The sequence below is a fragment of the Schistocerca serialis genome, chromosome 9 (assembly GCF_023864345.2).
Source record: "Schistocerca serialis cubense isolate TAMUIC-IGC-003099 chromosome 9, iqSchSeri2.2, whole genome shotgun sequence".
NCBI lineage: Eukaryota > Metazoa > Arthropoda > Insecta > Orthoptera > Acrididae > Schistocerca > Schistocerca serialis.
In genome coordinates, this window is record NC_064646.1 from 419120996 (window position 1) to 419137451 (window position 16456).

At 42.9% G+C, this 16456-nt stretch overlaps 1 protein-coding gene across 1 annotated transcript in view; it reads right to left on the reverse strand.

Moving 5' to 3' along the window:
- LOC126419182 (uncharacterized) overlaps window positions 1-4430 on the reverse strand; it is a 40076-nt gene extending 35646 nt beyond the window's left edge. Inside the window, exon 1 of the mRNA XM_050086313.1 lies at window positions 4323-4430. Coding sequence (XP_049942270.1) covers window positions 4323-4379 — 57 coding nt within the window. The 5' untranslated portion in view covers window positions 4380-4430. The remainder of the gene's footprint in view (window positions 1-4322) is intronic.
- Between the last annotated feature and the right edge of the window lie 12026 nt (window positions 4431-16456).

Here is a 16456-nt window from a genome sequence, read left to right on the forward strand (position 1 = left end):
ATATCTCACGCTTTGTGATAGATGGCGCTGTAATAGTCATAAACGTATAAGTACGTAGTATCACGTAACATTCCGCCAGTGCGGACGGTATATGCTTTGTGATATATTACCCGTGTTAAAATAGACCCTTTACCAATTACGGAAAAGGTCGATATCGTGTTGATGTATGGCTATTGTGATCAAAATACCCAACGGGCGTGTGCTATGTATGCTGCTCGGTGTCCTGTACGACATCATCCAAGTGTCCGGACTGTTCGCCGGATAGTTACGTTATTTAAGGAAACAGGAAGTGTTCAGCCATATGTGAAACGTCAACCACGACCTGCAACAAATGATGGTGCCAAAGTAGGTGTTTTAGCTGCTGTCGCGGCTAATCCGCACGTCAGTAGCAGACAAATTGCGCGAGAATCGGGAATCTCAAAAACGTCGGTGTTGAGAATGCTACATCAACATCGATTGCACCCGTATCATATATCTATGCACCAGGAAATGCATGGCGACGACCTTGAACTTTGTGTACAGTTCTGCCACTGGGCACAACAGATGACAGATTTTTTGCACGCGTTCTATTTAGCGACGAAGCGTCATTCACCAAAAGCGGTAACGTAAACCGGCGTAATATGCACTATTGGGCAACGGAAAATCCACGATGTCTGTGACAAGTGGAACTTCAGCGACCTTGGCGGGTTAATGTATGGTGCGGAATTGTGGGAGGAAGGATAATTGGCCCCATTTTATCGATGGCAATCTAAATGGTGGAATGTATGCTAATGGCTCTGAGCACTAGGGGACTTAACTTCTAAGATCATCAGTCCCCTAGAACTTAGAACTACTTACACCTAACTAACCTAAGGACATCACACACATCCATGCCCGAGGCAGGATTCGAACCTGCGACCGTAGCGGTAGCGCGGTTACAGACTGTAGCGCTTAGAACCGCTCGGCCACCCCGGCCGGCATGTATGCTGATTTCCTACGTAATTTCAACCGATGTTACTACAAAATGTTTCACTGCATGACAGAATGGCGATGTACTTCCAACATGATGGATGTCCGGCACACAGCTCGCGTGCGGTTGACGCGGTATTGAATAGCGTATTTCATGACAAGTGGATTGGTCGTCGAAGCACCATTCCATGGCCCACTCTTTCACCGGATCTGACGTCCCCGGATTTCTTTCTGTGGGGAAAGTTGAAGGATATTTGCTATCGTGATCCACCGACAACGCCTGACAACATGCGTCATCGCATTGTCAATGCATGTGCGATCATTACAGAAGGCGAACTACTCACTGTTGAGAGGAATGTCGTTACACTTATTGCCAAATGCATTTAGGTTGACGGACATCTTTTTAAGCATTTATTGCACTAATGTGGTATTGACAGGTAATCACGCTGTAACAGCGTGCGTTCTCAGAAAAAGTTCACAAAGGTACATGTATCACATTGGAACAACCGAAATAAAATGTTCAAACGTACCTACGTTCTGTATTTTAATTTTAAAACCTACCTGTTACCAACTGTTCGTCTAAAATTGTGAGTCATATGTTTGTGACTATTACAGCGCCATGTATCACACAGCGAAAAACGTGGTCCAGCTAAAACATTCATATTTCTTTACGTACTACACGAATATGTAATAAAAAACGGGGGTTCCTATTTAAAAAAAAAAACACAGTTGATATCCGTTTGACCTATGGCAGCGCCCTCTAGCGGGCCAACCATAGCACCATCTGGTTCCCTATTCTTTGTAGTTTTTTCGTTTGACGCTTATTTCGTGAGATATTTGGACTGGTCACGATCAATGGACCACCCTGTATATATTTCATTATTCAGTACCATCGCATTTATAAAGCTTCTGCTCTCTCCGTGTCTGAATTACTTAAGGTCCACGTTTCACTCCTATGTAAGTCTACGCTCTATATAAGTACCTACAGAAAAGACTTCCTAATCCCAAAATGTTCGATGTTTTTCAGAAATGATTTTTGTGCCATAGGCATTTTACATTTTTCAGCCAATGTCAGTAATATTGCTGCCCATAGAACAAAATACATAGACTGCTCTGAGTCTCTCATTTTCTAATCTAATTCACTCGCTATCGTCTGATTTAATTGGATTGTTTAGTTATCTTTGTTTTGGTTTTGTTGATTTCCGTCTTGTAAATTCTTTTGAAAACACTGTCCATTCCATTCATCTCATCTACCATGTCCTTTTCTGTCTCTGACAGAACTGCAGTGTCATTACCAACCTCTAAGATTCTTCTCTTCTTCATGAATTTTAGCTCCCTCACCAAATTTCGTTTTGGTTTTTTTATACTACTTGCTCAATGTACAAATTTAATAACGTCGCCTGTCTCACTCCCCTCTCAACCACTAGGGAGTTTAGGTGGGAAGTTAGAGCAACTCGTGGGTCGGTACTGAAACGAACTGAGGAAGAAAGACTTTTGTGCTACACCATCTTGGCTAAAAGAAGGAATCCGTTGATAGTACATATAAGAGGAATAAAGGCATATAGGGATCGTCAGCTTCGTAATATAGGGAAGTGTGTGTTAAAAGTTATTGAGAGAGAGAGAGAGAGACAGAGAAAGAGAGAGAGAGTGAGCGCAAGGACTGGATGGAGTAAGCAGATTCAAATGCTTGTAGACTGAAGCGGCTTCCACAGGATGGGCTAGCATGGGGAGTCGTATGAAACCAGCCTTGGGAGTGAAGACCATAAAAACAACATCTCTACAAAATATTCTGCAAAGCAAATGAGACTTTTTCTGTATCTGTTTGTAAATAGTCGTTTAAGCTGTTAACATTAAAAAATTTCAGAAACATTAAAGGCATAGGGATTCACACAGATGAATTATAAAAAAGTGTAAACGACATGTATTCTCTTACAATAGCAATAATAATAAGAGAAATATTTTTTTATATTTATGTCTAAACAAGAATTTCTTGCGGTGTGCCACGTTTCTGTTCAACCCATATATATGGCGGTTTATTTGGCACACTATTCTGCGCAAATGATGTTTTAGTAGGTATACATTTTTCTTATTAAAGACACCTCGTAAGGCGTGTAATACACTGAAGCGCCAAAAAACTGTTATAGGCATGCGTACCCAAGTACAGAGATATGTAAACAGGCGAATACGGCGCTGTGGTCGCCAACGCCTATATAAGACAAGTGTCTGGCGCAATTGTTAGATCCATTAAAGCTGCTACAATGGCAGGTTATCAAGATTTAAGTGAGTTTGAACGTGGTGCTATAGTCGGTGCACGAGCGATGAGACACAGCATCCCCGAGCTAGCGATAAAGTGGAGATTTGACCGTAGGACTAGTGTACCGTGAATATCAGGAGTCCGGTAAAACATCAAATCTCTGACATCGCTACGGCTGGCAAAGAATCCTGCAAGAGCAGGACCAGCGACGACTGAAGAGAATCTTTCAACGTGACAGAAGTGCAACGCTTCTGCAAATTGTTGCAAATTTCAATGCTGGGCCACAAACAATTGTCAGCGTGCGAACCATTCAACGAAACATCATAGATACGGACTTTCGGAACCGAAGGCTCACTCGTGTACCCCTTGCACGACACAAAGCTTCACGCCTCGTATGGGCCCGTCGATACCGACATTGGACTGTTGATGACTGGAAACACGTTGCCTGGTCGGACGAATCTCGTTTCGCATTGTATCGTGCGGATGGACGTGTACGGGTATGGAGACAACCTCATGACTCCATGGACCTTGCATGTCAGCAGGGGACTGTTCAAGCTGGCGGAGCCTCTGTAATGGTGTGGGGCGTGAGCAGTTGGAGTGATATGGGACCCCTTATACGTCTAGATACAATTCTGACAGGTGAAATGTACATAAGCATCCTGTCTGATCGCCTGCATCGGTTCATGTCCACTGCCATTGGGCAATTTCAGTAGCACAGTGTGACAACCTAAATGTCCAGAACTGCGACAGAGTGGCTCTTGGAACACTCTTATGAGTTTTTAACACTTCCGCTGGCTACCAATCTTCCCCGACATGAAGTTATTGAGTACATCTGGAACGTCTTGCAACGTCCTGTTCAGAAGATATCTCCACCCCCTCGTACTCTTACGAATTTATGCATCACCCTGCAGGATTCATGGTGTCAATTCCCTCCAGCACTACTTCAGACATGAGTGGAGTCCATGCCACGTCGTGCTGCGGCACTTCTACATACTCGCGGGGGCCCTAAACAATATTAGTCAGATGTAACAGTTTCTTTGGCTCTTCAGTGTAGTTGCACAATGAAACAACAGAATATATGCAATCAATAGCATAAGGAGTAAAGTCTCGAAATACTTACGAACACGAGTGCACCCAACAGCAGAGTAACTGTAAAGAATCGCACAGAAAATGTCATGGTAGCGCCCTAACGTCTCGTCGTCCCCAAACAATAGGAAATCCGTGGAGGTGCATCCTTTATTTGAAGGATATCTGTCCGGGCAGGCACTAGTCGTTCCCACCGATTATCTGTCGGCGCTGTTCGGAGAGCTTCCGTTGCGCCAGTCTTTACAAAATTGCCACCCAAATCGCCGTCGCATGACTAAAACTGCGTCGTTTAGCTACTTTTGTGTCACGTATGGTGGGAAACACGATACGGAAATAACCCTATTCACAATGCTAGAGCAGTAGACGATGACGAATAACTTTGTTACTCGTCCTCTTATAAAAGTCCGGTAATGGGTTACGAAGGCCATCCTCGAAATTTACCTGCTATTTTCCCCCACCATACGGCGTCGGCAACGGCATATACCAGCAGAACATCTGGCCCTGTTCGCAGGCTGTGCAGACGCTCACTTTGTGAGGAGGCAAGCACTCGTCTCACAGGTAAGACTGGGAACATCGGCTCTGGACAAGGTAGGGCACGGCATGGTCGATTTAGGGCGTAGGAAATTTGTAATTTGTACTTGTTTACAAATTTAAGACATAAAACAAATTGTTGTTTTGATCTTCAGTTCGAAGACTGGTTTGTTAGGGCTCTCCAATGTTAGTACAGGGTGTTTCAAAAATGACCGGTATATTTGAAACGGCAATAAAAACTAACGTGCAGCGATAGAAATACACCGTTTGTTGCAATATGCTTGGGACAACAGTACATTTTCAGGCAGACAAACTTTCAAAATTACAGTAGTTACAATTTTCAACAACAGATGGCGCTGCGGTCTGGGAAACTCTATAGTACGATATTTTCCACATATCCACCATGCGTAGCAATAATATGGCGTAGTCTCTGAATGAAATTACCCGAAACCTTTGACAACGTGTCTGGCGGAATGGCTTCAGATGCAGATGAGATGTACTGCTTCAGCTGTTCAATTGTTTCTGGATTCTGGCGGTACACCTGGTCTTTCAAGTGTCCCCACAGAAAGAAGTCACAGGGGTTCATGTCTGGCGAATAGGGAGGCCAATCCACGCCGCCTCCTGTATGTTTCGGATAGCCCAAAGCAATCACACGATCATCGAAATATTCATTCAGGAAATTAAAGACGTCGGCCGTGCGATGTGGCCGGGCACCATCTTGCATAAACCACGAGGTGTTCGCAGTGTCGTCTAAGGCAGTTTGTACCGCCACAAATTCACGAAGTATGTCCAGATAGCGTGATGCAGTAATCGTTTCGGATCTGAAAAATGGGCCAATGATTCCTTTGGAAGAAATGGCGGCCCAGACCAGCACTTTTTGAGGATGCAGGGACGATGGGACTGCAACATGGGGCTTTTCGGTTCCCCATATGCGCCAGTTCTGTTTATTGACGAAGCCGTCCAGGTAAAAATAAGCTTCGTCAGTAAACCAAATGCTGCCCACATGCATATCGCCGTCATCAATCCTGTGCACTATATCGTTAGCGAATGTCTCTCGTGCAGAAATGGTAGCGGCGCTGAGGGGTTGCCGCGTTTGAATTTTGTATGGATAGAGGTGTAAACTCTGGCGCATGACGATACGTGGACGTTGGCGTCATTTGGACCGCAGCTGCAACACGGCGAACGGAAACCCGAGGCCGCTGTTGGATCACCTGCTGCACTAGCTGCGCGTTGCCCTCTGTGGTTGCCGTACACGGTCGCCCTACCTTTCCAGCACGTTCATCCGTCACGTTCCCAGTCCATTGAAATTTTTCAAACAGATCCTTTATTGTATCGCTTTTCGGTCCTTTGGTTACATTAAACCTCCGTTCAAAACTTCGTCTTGTTGCAACAACACTGTGTTCTAGGCGGTGGAATTCCAACACCAGAAAAATCCTGTGTTCTAAGGAATAAACCATGTTGTCTACAGCACACTTGCACGTTGTGAACAGCACACGCTTACAGCAGAAAGACGACGTACAGAATGGCGCACCCACAGACTGCGTTGTCTTCTATATCTTTCACATCACTTGCAGCGCCATCCGTTGTTGAAAATTGTAACTACTGTAATTTCGAAAGTTTGTCCGCCTGAAAATGTACTGTTGTCCCAAGCATATTGCAACAAACGGTGTATTTCTATCGCTGCTCGTTTAGTTTTTATTGCCGTTTCAAATATACTGGTCATTTTTGAAACACCCTGTGTATCCAACACAAGTCTCTTCACCTCTGAATAACTATTGCAACCTACAGCCATCTGAACGTGGTTACTGCAATGAAGCCTTGATCACTTCCTTCGTCAAGCTGTGCCATAAAGTTTTGTTTCTCCAGTTCAGTAATTCCTCATTTGTTATTCGATCTACCCATCTCATCTTCAACATTCTTCTGTAGTACCACACTTCAAAAGCTTCTCTTCTTGTCTGAGCTGTTAGCCGTCCACGTTTCATTTACGTACAAGGCTATATCTTCCTGCCGTTCTGTTATTTATTCTGAATGATTGTGTTTAACTGTGAGACTGCCAACATTCAGTTGCCGAGCACTAAAGTTCCCTAATAATATCAGTTCTGCTAATCTTGCTCGGGTGAAACGATCGTAATTGGGACCTAACAAAAAAAAGTTCCCGAATGTTGTCACTGTAGAAAGTGAAACTGGGGACCTAAAACATATCTGACTGCGTTTATGTGATCGAACTTCCTACAACAGTAAAATTCCAACGCTCAGATCGTGAAACAATTCCAACGAGTAATTCACATCAATTCAAAGAAATTGTTCTTCCTACTACACACGTCAAGCATTAAATAAAAAGAAAATTTGCACTGCACTGTAATTAATTGAAAATAACTCAAAATATTGTAACGCAAATCCTCTCTGTGTGCAAAGAAAAAGTGTTGCACACAAAATTCTGTGTATATTCTTCCAATAACAATAATTTCACAACCCCTGTCCAAATAGTTCACTATCTTTAAATGCAAGTCAGGCAGTATCAACATAAATTATTCTGACCTGGTACAATAACAGGTTTACGTCAGTCGGTGACGAGCACGAAACTGTGACTGGCATGTACAAAGTTTTAATCAAATATTCATTTGGCGTGGCGATTGCTTCCATAGACCCTGTCCTATGCGACTCACTGTTTTCTCGCCTCCACAGCTTAGGCATTCTTCGCCCAGAAACTCACCTCCCGGGTTGTGATGTAGCGCAGTGCCTCGTAAATTCAACTTATTCCAGATTTTCAAAAACATAAGTAATAAAATGATTTTTCCCCATCTTGCAGCCCTTATCCCATCACTTAGCGAACACTTTTAACACAACGTTCTAGCATTTTATTTTAGGTTATTTTGACAAGGGAATGAAAAAGCGAATTTACTGCTCACAAATCCCGACCGTTACAGCTTTCAGAAGAGAGTTCCTAACCCTTAAATTTATATTTGTCGATAGCAAATTTCTCTTTTCCAGATATTCTTCTCTTGCAACTTTCAGTCTGTGCGTTATCCCCCTTCTGTTATTTTGCTATCCAAATAAAAAGACTAATCTACTACTTTTGGTGTCTTACCTAACACGATCCTGTCATCACCACCTGATTTAATTCGACTACATTGTGTTGATGTTCATATTATAAACTCTTTCTAACACATTTCCCATTTCGTTAAACTGACCTCCCGAGTCTTTTGCTATCTCTGATTGGGTGGCGATGTTGTTGTTGTTGTGGTCTTCAGTCCTGAGACTGGTTTGATGCAGCTCTCCATGCTACTCTATCCTGTGCAAGCTTTTTCATCTCCCAGTACCTACTGCAACCTACATCCTTCTGAATCTGCTTAGTGTATTCATCTCTTGGTCTCCCTCTACGATTTTTACCCTCCACGCTGCCTGATGTTATTGGAAAATCTCAAAGTTTTTATTTCTTTGCTGTATATATGCAGAATGAAGTGACAAATGAAAATTTGTATCACGACTGAGATTTTTTTAAATCTCATTTTTTGTTCGTTCTAAACCAGTTTTTTAATTTTTTTTTATTAAAGAGGGCATCTACCTCTCTGACCGAACACGCTGAGCTACCGTGTCGGCAGGATTCGAACCCAGGTCTCCTGCTCGGTAGGTAGATGTGCTAACCACTGTGGCTTTGTACAAATGCATGGGCTATCTAGCACGCCTATCCCGTGAATCCAATTTCCCTATCATGCCTCAACGTACTTGGTGTTCCTCCTAAACTCGAACAATATTCTAGAGGCTCTCCAATTTTATTGAATGGGAATACCGTTCCAGAGACCTTTTGAATTCTCAAACGTCTGTATTGTGTACATGTCAGTGACTTGAAAAGGTCTCCGTAATGTATACGAATATTCATAGTTGCACAGGTGTCCGAGATCTGAAAAGGTTTCTGGGGCCATATACGACTATATATATATATATGCGTATACACAACATAGATGTTTGAGACTTAAAAAGGTCTCTGGAACCATATAGTTTTATTTGATTTTTTTATTTTTTCTCACTGATCTTTCGTTCTCTTTACAAATTTCTCCTTGGTTTCCTTTACTGCTTGCTCAGTGTAATAATTGCCTGACATAGGTGCTTCTCTTTTTTATGTCCTTCGACTTTCATAACAGAAATCTTGACTCTGTAGAAGATGTGGACAATCCTTAGCTCCCCGTCTTTTACCACAGTTTCTAAAATTGCATTCTAATCAGCTCCCTCTACATCTGAAATTGCTACAAATGTTGACTTTGCCCTTGTTAGATCTTTTCAGGTTCCGCAGTTACAACTTATTTCAAACAGCAGCTATACTAGAAGTCATGACGCAATGAGTCGTCATTGAAAGCTGAGGATGAAGAATGGGGAGAAATTTCAGAGAAAAGTCGCTCGAATCGCCGCAGGTTTGTTGAGTTAGAGCGATAGCGGTACAGTAATGTTCTGATACTTTCAATTGCACGAAGTGTAATCAAGACACTTTGCAGGCAGAAACTGTCGTAATACGAGTAAAAAAAAAAAAACAAAAAAAAAATGCGCAAAAAAACGTACAGTTCTTCCAAAATACATTTAGTGTAATAATGATGTTTTTTAGATTAGTTAGAGTCTGGACATTTGTAGACGTAACAACGGCGAATAGGATAGGAAACGGGGAACGGCACTAGTTATCTACGCAACGCATAATTAAAATGTAGATGTGACTTTGCGTAATCGATAACGGCGTACTTCAGTGAACAATATACTTCTCTCAACAGCTACTGACCGAAGAAATTCCACCAGTTCCATTCGTAGTGTCTGTTGCAAATTGGAGAGAACTAAGTTATCAACTTACTTATTTAAACTATAAGAAATGGAGCGATGCATGTGAACTGCATACACCTGTTTCCACCTCGTTATGTTGTCATGTGAACTGCGGATCGAGACGGCTAATCGCCTAATCGCCTTGTCGGCTAATCCGATAATCGGCCCTGGACTGTCGCTGTCGAAACTTGTGAACTACAGAAGTCACTGACTCACGTTCGCAAAACACGTAGTTCTGCTCATGCACTCACTTTTATTCACTTTTATTTACTCACTATTCACGTACGTGTTTCACATTCGCGCTTCGTCATGTTCTACATCGAGAAAGTACAGAAAAGGAAGAAGAATTTTTACGGAGGCAGATGGAAGACTTGAGGAAAGGAATCATCGAGCGGTTTGGGCTTGTTAAGAGTTAGCTTCAAATTTTTGCCCCAAGAACAGAAGAAGAAGAAACTGTACGACTTATTTTTGACTGACGTTTTATGAAAGTGTGTGTCTCCAGGGTAATGCAAACCGACTGACTACTCCCATATCCGCCGTTCACTTAACCCCAGTTTACCGCTGTCCGCAGTTTACAAGTTGTGAAGGGAAAAACTGGACCAGCCTCGATATAGTGAAGTTGCAGAACGTTTATAAAATAGCACTTAGGCATATTTTTCAGGTCAATTTTTTGACTTAATGTCCAAGGCGCACTGCTTCAGATCTCGATCCATTAAGTGCTCAGATATTCTACGTCAGATCACAGTGCACTAGGACTGTCTTCTTAATTAGCAATGCTCTTCAGAACATTTCCGCTTTTAGGATTTGCCCTACATCCAAGAAAAAAACATTCCCAAAAACTTGATCGGAGTCAGCGGATTAGATTTATTCTAAATTTCTTTCTGCGTCATTATATCCCAGACAAAAACATATACTGTGTTTATATCTAACTGTACCTGTCCGGTGCTTTGCACGAGGTGTAGGTCTTGCGGGCATTAAATTAACAGTGTTACTATCAGTAAATGCTACAGCGGACGTAAAACTTAAGTATCGTTTTGTGTCTGTACAGGTCTTTGACGAATATTTTAGAAAAGTAGAGCGAAATGGAAAGGCATTGTTAGGAAACGAGCTAAAACTTCCAGTTCTGACGTCCGCTGTCGCGACAGTCCCATCTCTAGACTACGCTTGACGTTATATAAGGGGCTCTTTAAAACTCCATTTTAACAATTTCGATTCAAATTAATTTCTTGATCTTAACTTTCCGGCTGTTTAATATTTGGCATAGTGTCCTATATTGCCTGTTACTTCGGTATGTAATCTTTCAGTGACAGCACAAAGTACTGTGTCATACCCAAATCATAAGTGTTTTATAATTTTTTTTCATAGCTGGAATTTCTTTGTATATGCAGAAAGACTCCCGGGCTATGTACGTCTTGAGCAGAGATTGCCAGTTAATCCTACAAATCAATAAATGTAATGTAATGCACAAAATAGATGACGAGATCCGAAATGCTTGACAAAACTGTCAGTGACTGGAATCAGCTACAACTACAGGTATCTAAAAGTTTCTTTCCAGATTGTTTTAAGTTGCCACAATCAAATAAATGTCACCATGGAGAAGGCAGATGCGAGTCTCATATTCATTGGCCTAATCACACATGATAGGGATCGCCTGCAACCTACAAAAATCGGAGAGCACACGCTCGACAATGAGTCAAAAAACACACATTTCTCCAACGGCAACAATGCTAAAGTTAGAGAAAATCGGGCTCGTACAGAAGGGAAGCGACAATATTTATCCTGACAAAATTCTCTATAGTTCCCAGCCCCACCCAGTGGTTTAAAATCCACACGCTTTCGGCGGAGTACTCTTCGGCCACTGTCAAGTGGCGACTGTTTATAGGTTGCTGCTACCTTTCTTATATAGCCGTGCTGCCTTCTTTAACGTCAATTGTGCCCGTGCCAATGCCATAACACAGGGTAATGTTTTCGTTGCGGTCATGCCGCGCTCGCTTCAGTCTTCCGATGGCTGAGTCCCAAGCCGTACTTAGGTGTAGGCCGCTGTCTTTATTGCGGGTGTTGTCACAAATTTTTCTCTTGATCGGTTCTTTAATTGCTTTATCTCAGAAACTGCTAGTCAGTATAAATGATATTTTTTAGAATGCAATACGATGTCCGCCTTCTATAGCATGCTTCGCTACTGCTGATCTCTCAGGGTACCGGAGGCGAAAGCATATCTAGTGTTGTACATGGCGCTGTTCAATAGTACTCACAGTGTGTCCAACCTAAAATTGTCCACACCCACACGGTATGTTATGTATTCCTGGCGTTCTGAGGGCTACATTGTCTTTTACAGGCTTCATGTGTTGTTGAATTTTTGTTGGAGCCCTGAAGACAAAATCGATTTATGCCTCTTTAGGAGCCGGTTAATCTTTCCTCTTGCTGAGCCACAGGACGGAAAAAACGCAAGCTTCTTCGAGTTCTCCTCTGGGTCCTTTCGCTTTGTGTTTTCCGAAAGATGGCTTGCGGAATCTGGGCGTTGTCATTACCGTTTTTGTTGAATACTTTCCGTAACTGCTCAGTTCCTTTGCCATGTTTTCAGCGTCTGCGGAGGCTATCTCTCGATAATCGAGGGGCCTCAGAACAGAACGTTTCAGCGACGGACGGTGATGGCTGTTAGCGTGCAGATGCCGATCCGTGTGGGCTGTGGGCTGCGACATTCATTTGCTTTATGACAGACGAGTACGTCAAGAAAGGCAAGGCAGCATCGGTCTCTGCCTCTATCGTGAAGTTGCTAAGGATGTTGTTGATGTGGTCCAAGAATTCTCTCAGCTTTTCTCGTCCATGGGACCAGACAACGAACGTGTCATCAACGTAACGAAAAAAGAAACTAGCCCTTGGACGAGCCGTTTCCAGGGCAATGTCCTCAAAGTGCTCCATAAAAAGGCTGGTTATAACTGGAACTAATGGGCTCTCCATTACACAATAACTAGTGAGGTCAGAGCGTGTTTAAATAAATCCACAACATTGTCGTCAAATTAAGTGGGAGAGCAGATCTGTGGAAACCTTCATGGGAACACATGTGAGTAATAACACCACATCAAAGCTGACCATAACATCTCCTTCCCCAAGACGCAGGCATTTAATTCCACTGATGCGGAGTAAGTAGGCTGGTCAGACGTCTCCCGAGTCTGTGAGACGCCGAGCCAGCGGTGCTCACGATGAGACAGAGGTTTGTTCTCCTTGTGAACCTCTGGAAGACCATACAATGTAGCTGGTCGAGGGGCCCGAGGGAGGACATTTTTAATGGCATTCTCTTCCAGTGAAGACCCCTTGAGAAGCTCTGACCAATTCCTCATTACCTGAGTGTTAGGTCCCTTGATAATTTTTGATATGCCTCCTCCTAGAGCATCAATCGAAACTTCGCGTCGTAGTCGGCTCGTTCCATAATGAGGCTGAATTGCCCTTCTCAGCTAGCAGAACTACGAGAAGAAGATCGAGGTTGGCGGCTCGGATTCTGAAAGAAAGCGGCTCATTTCTCGACGAATTTCTTTTGCAGTTTCACTGTGCGTCTTGAGAACTGCTTGTTTTACACCACTTGTTTTGACAATGAAACTGATATTCCCCGGTAATGACGTAAATTGAGTCCTTTCTTAAGAGCTGACATGGCCCCCGTGTCAATATTTCTCGTCGTGTTGCTGGTTGTGGCGCGTTCTGTTGTTTTCCATTCTGCGCCGTGCTGTTGCTGTGAAAGCGGTTGAATTTCCCTTTTTGTCTCCCCGTGGTTGTCCTCTGTGATGACGTTTCTTGTACTACAGTGGCTACATCAATCTATTCTCAATCCCAAGCTGAGAGCTACTCCGTCAGCCGCAGGTGGACGGCCATTATCTCGAGGCCATTTGTGTCAGACTGCTTTCTTGTGCGATGTATCCTCTCTTGCAGCAGGGCGAAGCTGGCACGACGAAATATTCTCTTGGCTGCAGCAGTGTTGATACGGTGGCTCACGAAGGCAGTTTAGTAGGAAGGCTAGAGAGCTTAATAAATTATCCTTCTTAACATGCAGCTACCCGAGGCGTCTGATGCTGCACCATGTATCCACCCTGTAGAGGTACGTAATATGTGAATGCATGGTTTCGCGGAGATATGTACTGATAAAATTCTCTGGAGCTTCCAGGCACGCGAAAACAACCTCAGTTAAGACGGCGGCCCACAGCTAAGCGCGGCTTGGGACCCAGCCATCGGTAGGTTGAAGCGAGCGCGATGGGTGCGCAACGAAAGCAGTAACCTATTTGACATTGGAGCGGGCACCAGTGACATCACACAAGGCAGCGCGGCTGTATAAGGACAGTAGCAGCAACCAAAAAACAGTCGCCACTTGACAATGGCCGACGAGTATGCTAAGAAAAGCTCGTGGATTTTAAATCAATTGGCGCGGCTGAAAGGTCTAGAGAATTTTATCAGCACATAGCGCCGTGAAGGCATGCATTTATATAATCTTCGTCTTGCATACTTATTTATTTACTTATTTAATACAACTAGCCCACAATCAGGATTATTGTCACCCCTTCTTATTCGTCTTATGGCTGGTATGGAAGAACGAGACCCGACTGACCCAAAGATCAACAGGCCTTATCAACAACCTAGAGAAAATACAAGAATGACTACTATGTGGCAAACGCACAGCTAGTCAGACGAAATCTCCATCAGTACGGCTTCAGGCAGCACAAATCTATAGACGACGCAGTAAACAGAGAAATAGAAATAGCAGAAATAATGCAGACAAATGACGACAAATATGCTGCAGCTGTAATGATAGACATTGCTGGAGCTTTTGACAACTTCTGGTGGCCGACTTTCTTGGGAAGATTAAGAGGAATTGGGACTCCATAATCTTTGCGTAATATATTGGGTATTATTCAACCGCTTCATTTGTATTTATTCCTTTATTATACCATCACTGCCGGTTTCGTGGCACTAAAAGCCACATCTTCAGGCGAACATAATATAACAATAAAATCGGAAGGAATAACAACTCTGAGATATACACTGGTATGGTAAATTATTTTAAGATTTTGAAAATTTTAGAAGAATATTACAAACTTTTTATGAGAATATCAAAATGTTAGTACTCACATAACTGAAGCATTAGACCGGAAAAGCTAGGAACCTTTTTATCCAACATTCGTTGTCCATCAGAACAAAACGAATGTGAATCAACGTTTTCAAAAACTTGATGTACGAGTTAATCTTTCTTATTCAGTGTCTAGAATGGACGTGCAGAAAAAGAAGTTCTAGATTTAATTTTGTAATATATTTAGTAATTAGAAATGCACGCTATTTAATTAATTTCTGTAATCATTATGATCGTGTACTACTAATTGTGAACAGTTAAACGTTTCCAGCTAATTAAGCAGTTGAAAGTGATCGATTTGGTAAAATGACAATCGTGCGCCATCGGCGTGCTGTCGAATGTACATCACATTTCCACAAGTTGAGCCTGCAGTCTAATTTGATTGTCAGTTCTATTATTGCGCAAAATATTTGTTACGCTGGAGGTTAATCTTGTCACGATACAGCGTCACCAAGCTTTTTGCCTCTTCAACGACTTCCGTGCCTGACTTTTACAAGAATCTGAGCATTACAGGTAACGTGATATTACAGAATCCACAGGAGATTCATTTCTATTATTGATATACGATTCTGCGACTCTACATTATTATAATACTCCTGATGTTGTCAATGTGATGTCTCTCACCTCTCGAACAGTTAACATTGAAAAAAATCACTCAATTTTATTTATTTTCTTTCTATGGGTTATATTACTGAAGGTGCAATGGAAATGCCTATCTCGTTGAAGAGGGACGTACAAGATTACTGCCTATGAAAATCAAATATGTGATGTACTATCTGTAGGATGGTCATGCCCTTGATTCTAAACAACGAATCGTTACACTTTACAATACACATATTCTCTACGGAAAATTGTCATAAATAATTTATCACGATCTGAAAAAAAAGTCTTAATCTACAACACTGGAAGAAACAATGACCCTTCTCACTCATTAGAGATGTCAGTGACTCCTAAAGGACTTCAGTATGGAGCAATGAAAGTTTTGATCATGTGTGCAATAATATGTCATGTCTGACAGGTGGTAAGGAAAAAAGAAACCAACTACCCACCGCGAAGGAGTTATGCAAATTGGTGAACTCGGCCAAACACAGCATCAGCAAGGAAGCGGTTGACTTAAAGAGACTTGACAGGAAGGGGACAGAGCAGTCATCAGAGACGCACTCAGAGCCCCGGATTCATCGTTTTCATCGGTCTGACGTGCAACTAGTGTTTCAGTGACGAAAGGACCATTAATAGGTGGCCCACAGATAGGGGGCTTAGCTCACGTCGTTCCTTGTGCCGAGTGCTATTGACCTCTGTGTACACTAACAAGCTCGTCTGCAATGATGTCAAGATTATTCGGCCTGGAATCTTTGACTGGAGAAGAACTGTCTTCAGTGATGAGTCCCAATTCTAACTGAGCTCCGATGACCAGCGATAACGTGTCTACACACCCCGGACAGCGGTGCGATACTAAACTGATTCTCGCCCGCAATACAGCCCGACAACCGTCTTCTGCGTCACCTTTACAGCACAACTGTACGTCGACGGTATTCTACGGCCCGTTTTGTTCTTCTTCATGGCAAGCCATCCTGCGCTTACATTTCAGCAAGGTAATGTCCGCCCGCACTCCGCGAGAGTTTCTACTGCCTTTCTTCGTGTTTGTCAAGCCCTGCCTTGGTAATGAAGGTCGCCAGACAACTCTCCGACTGAAACATTCTGGACAAGGCCCTCCGCCAACTGGA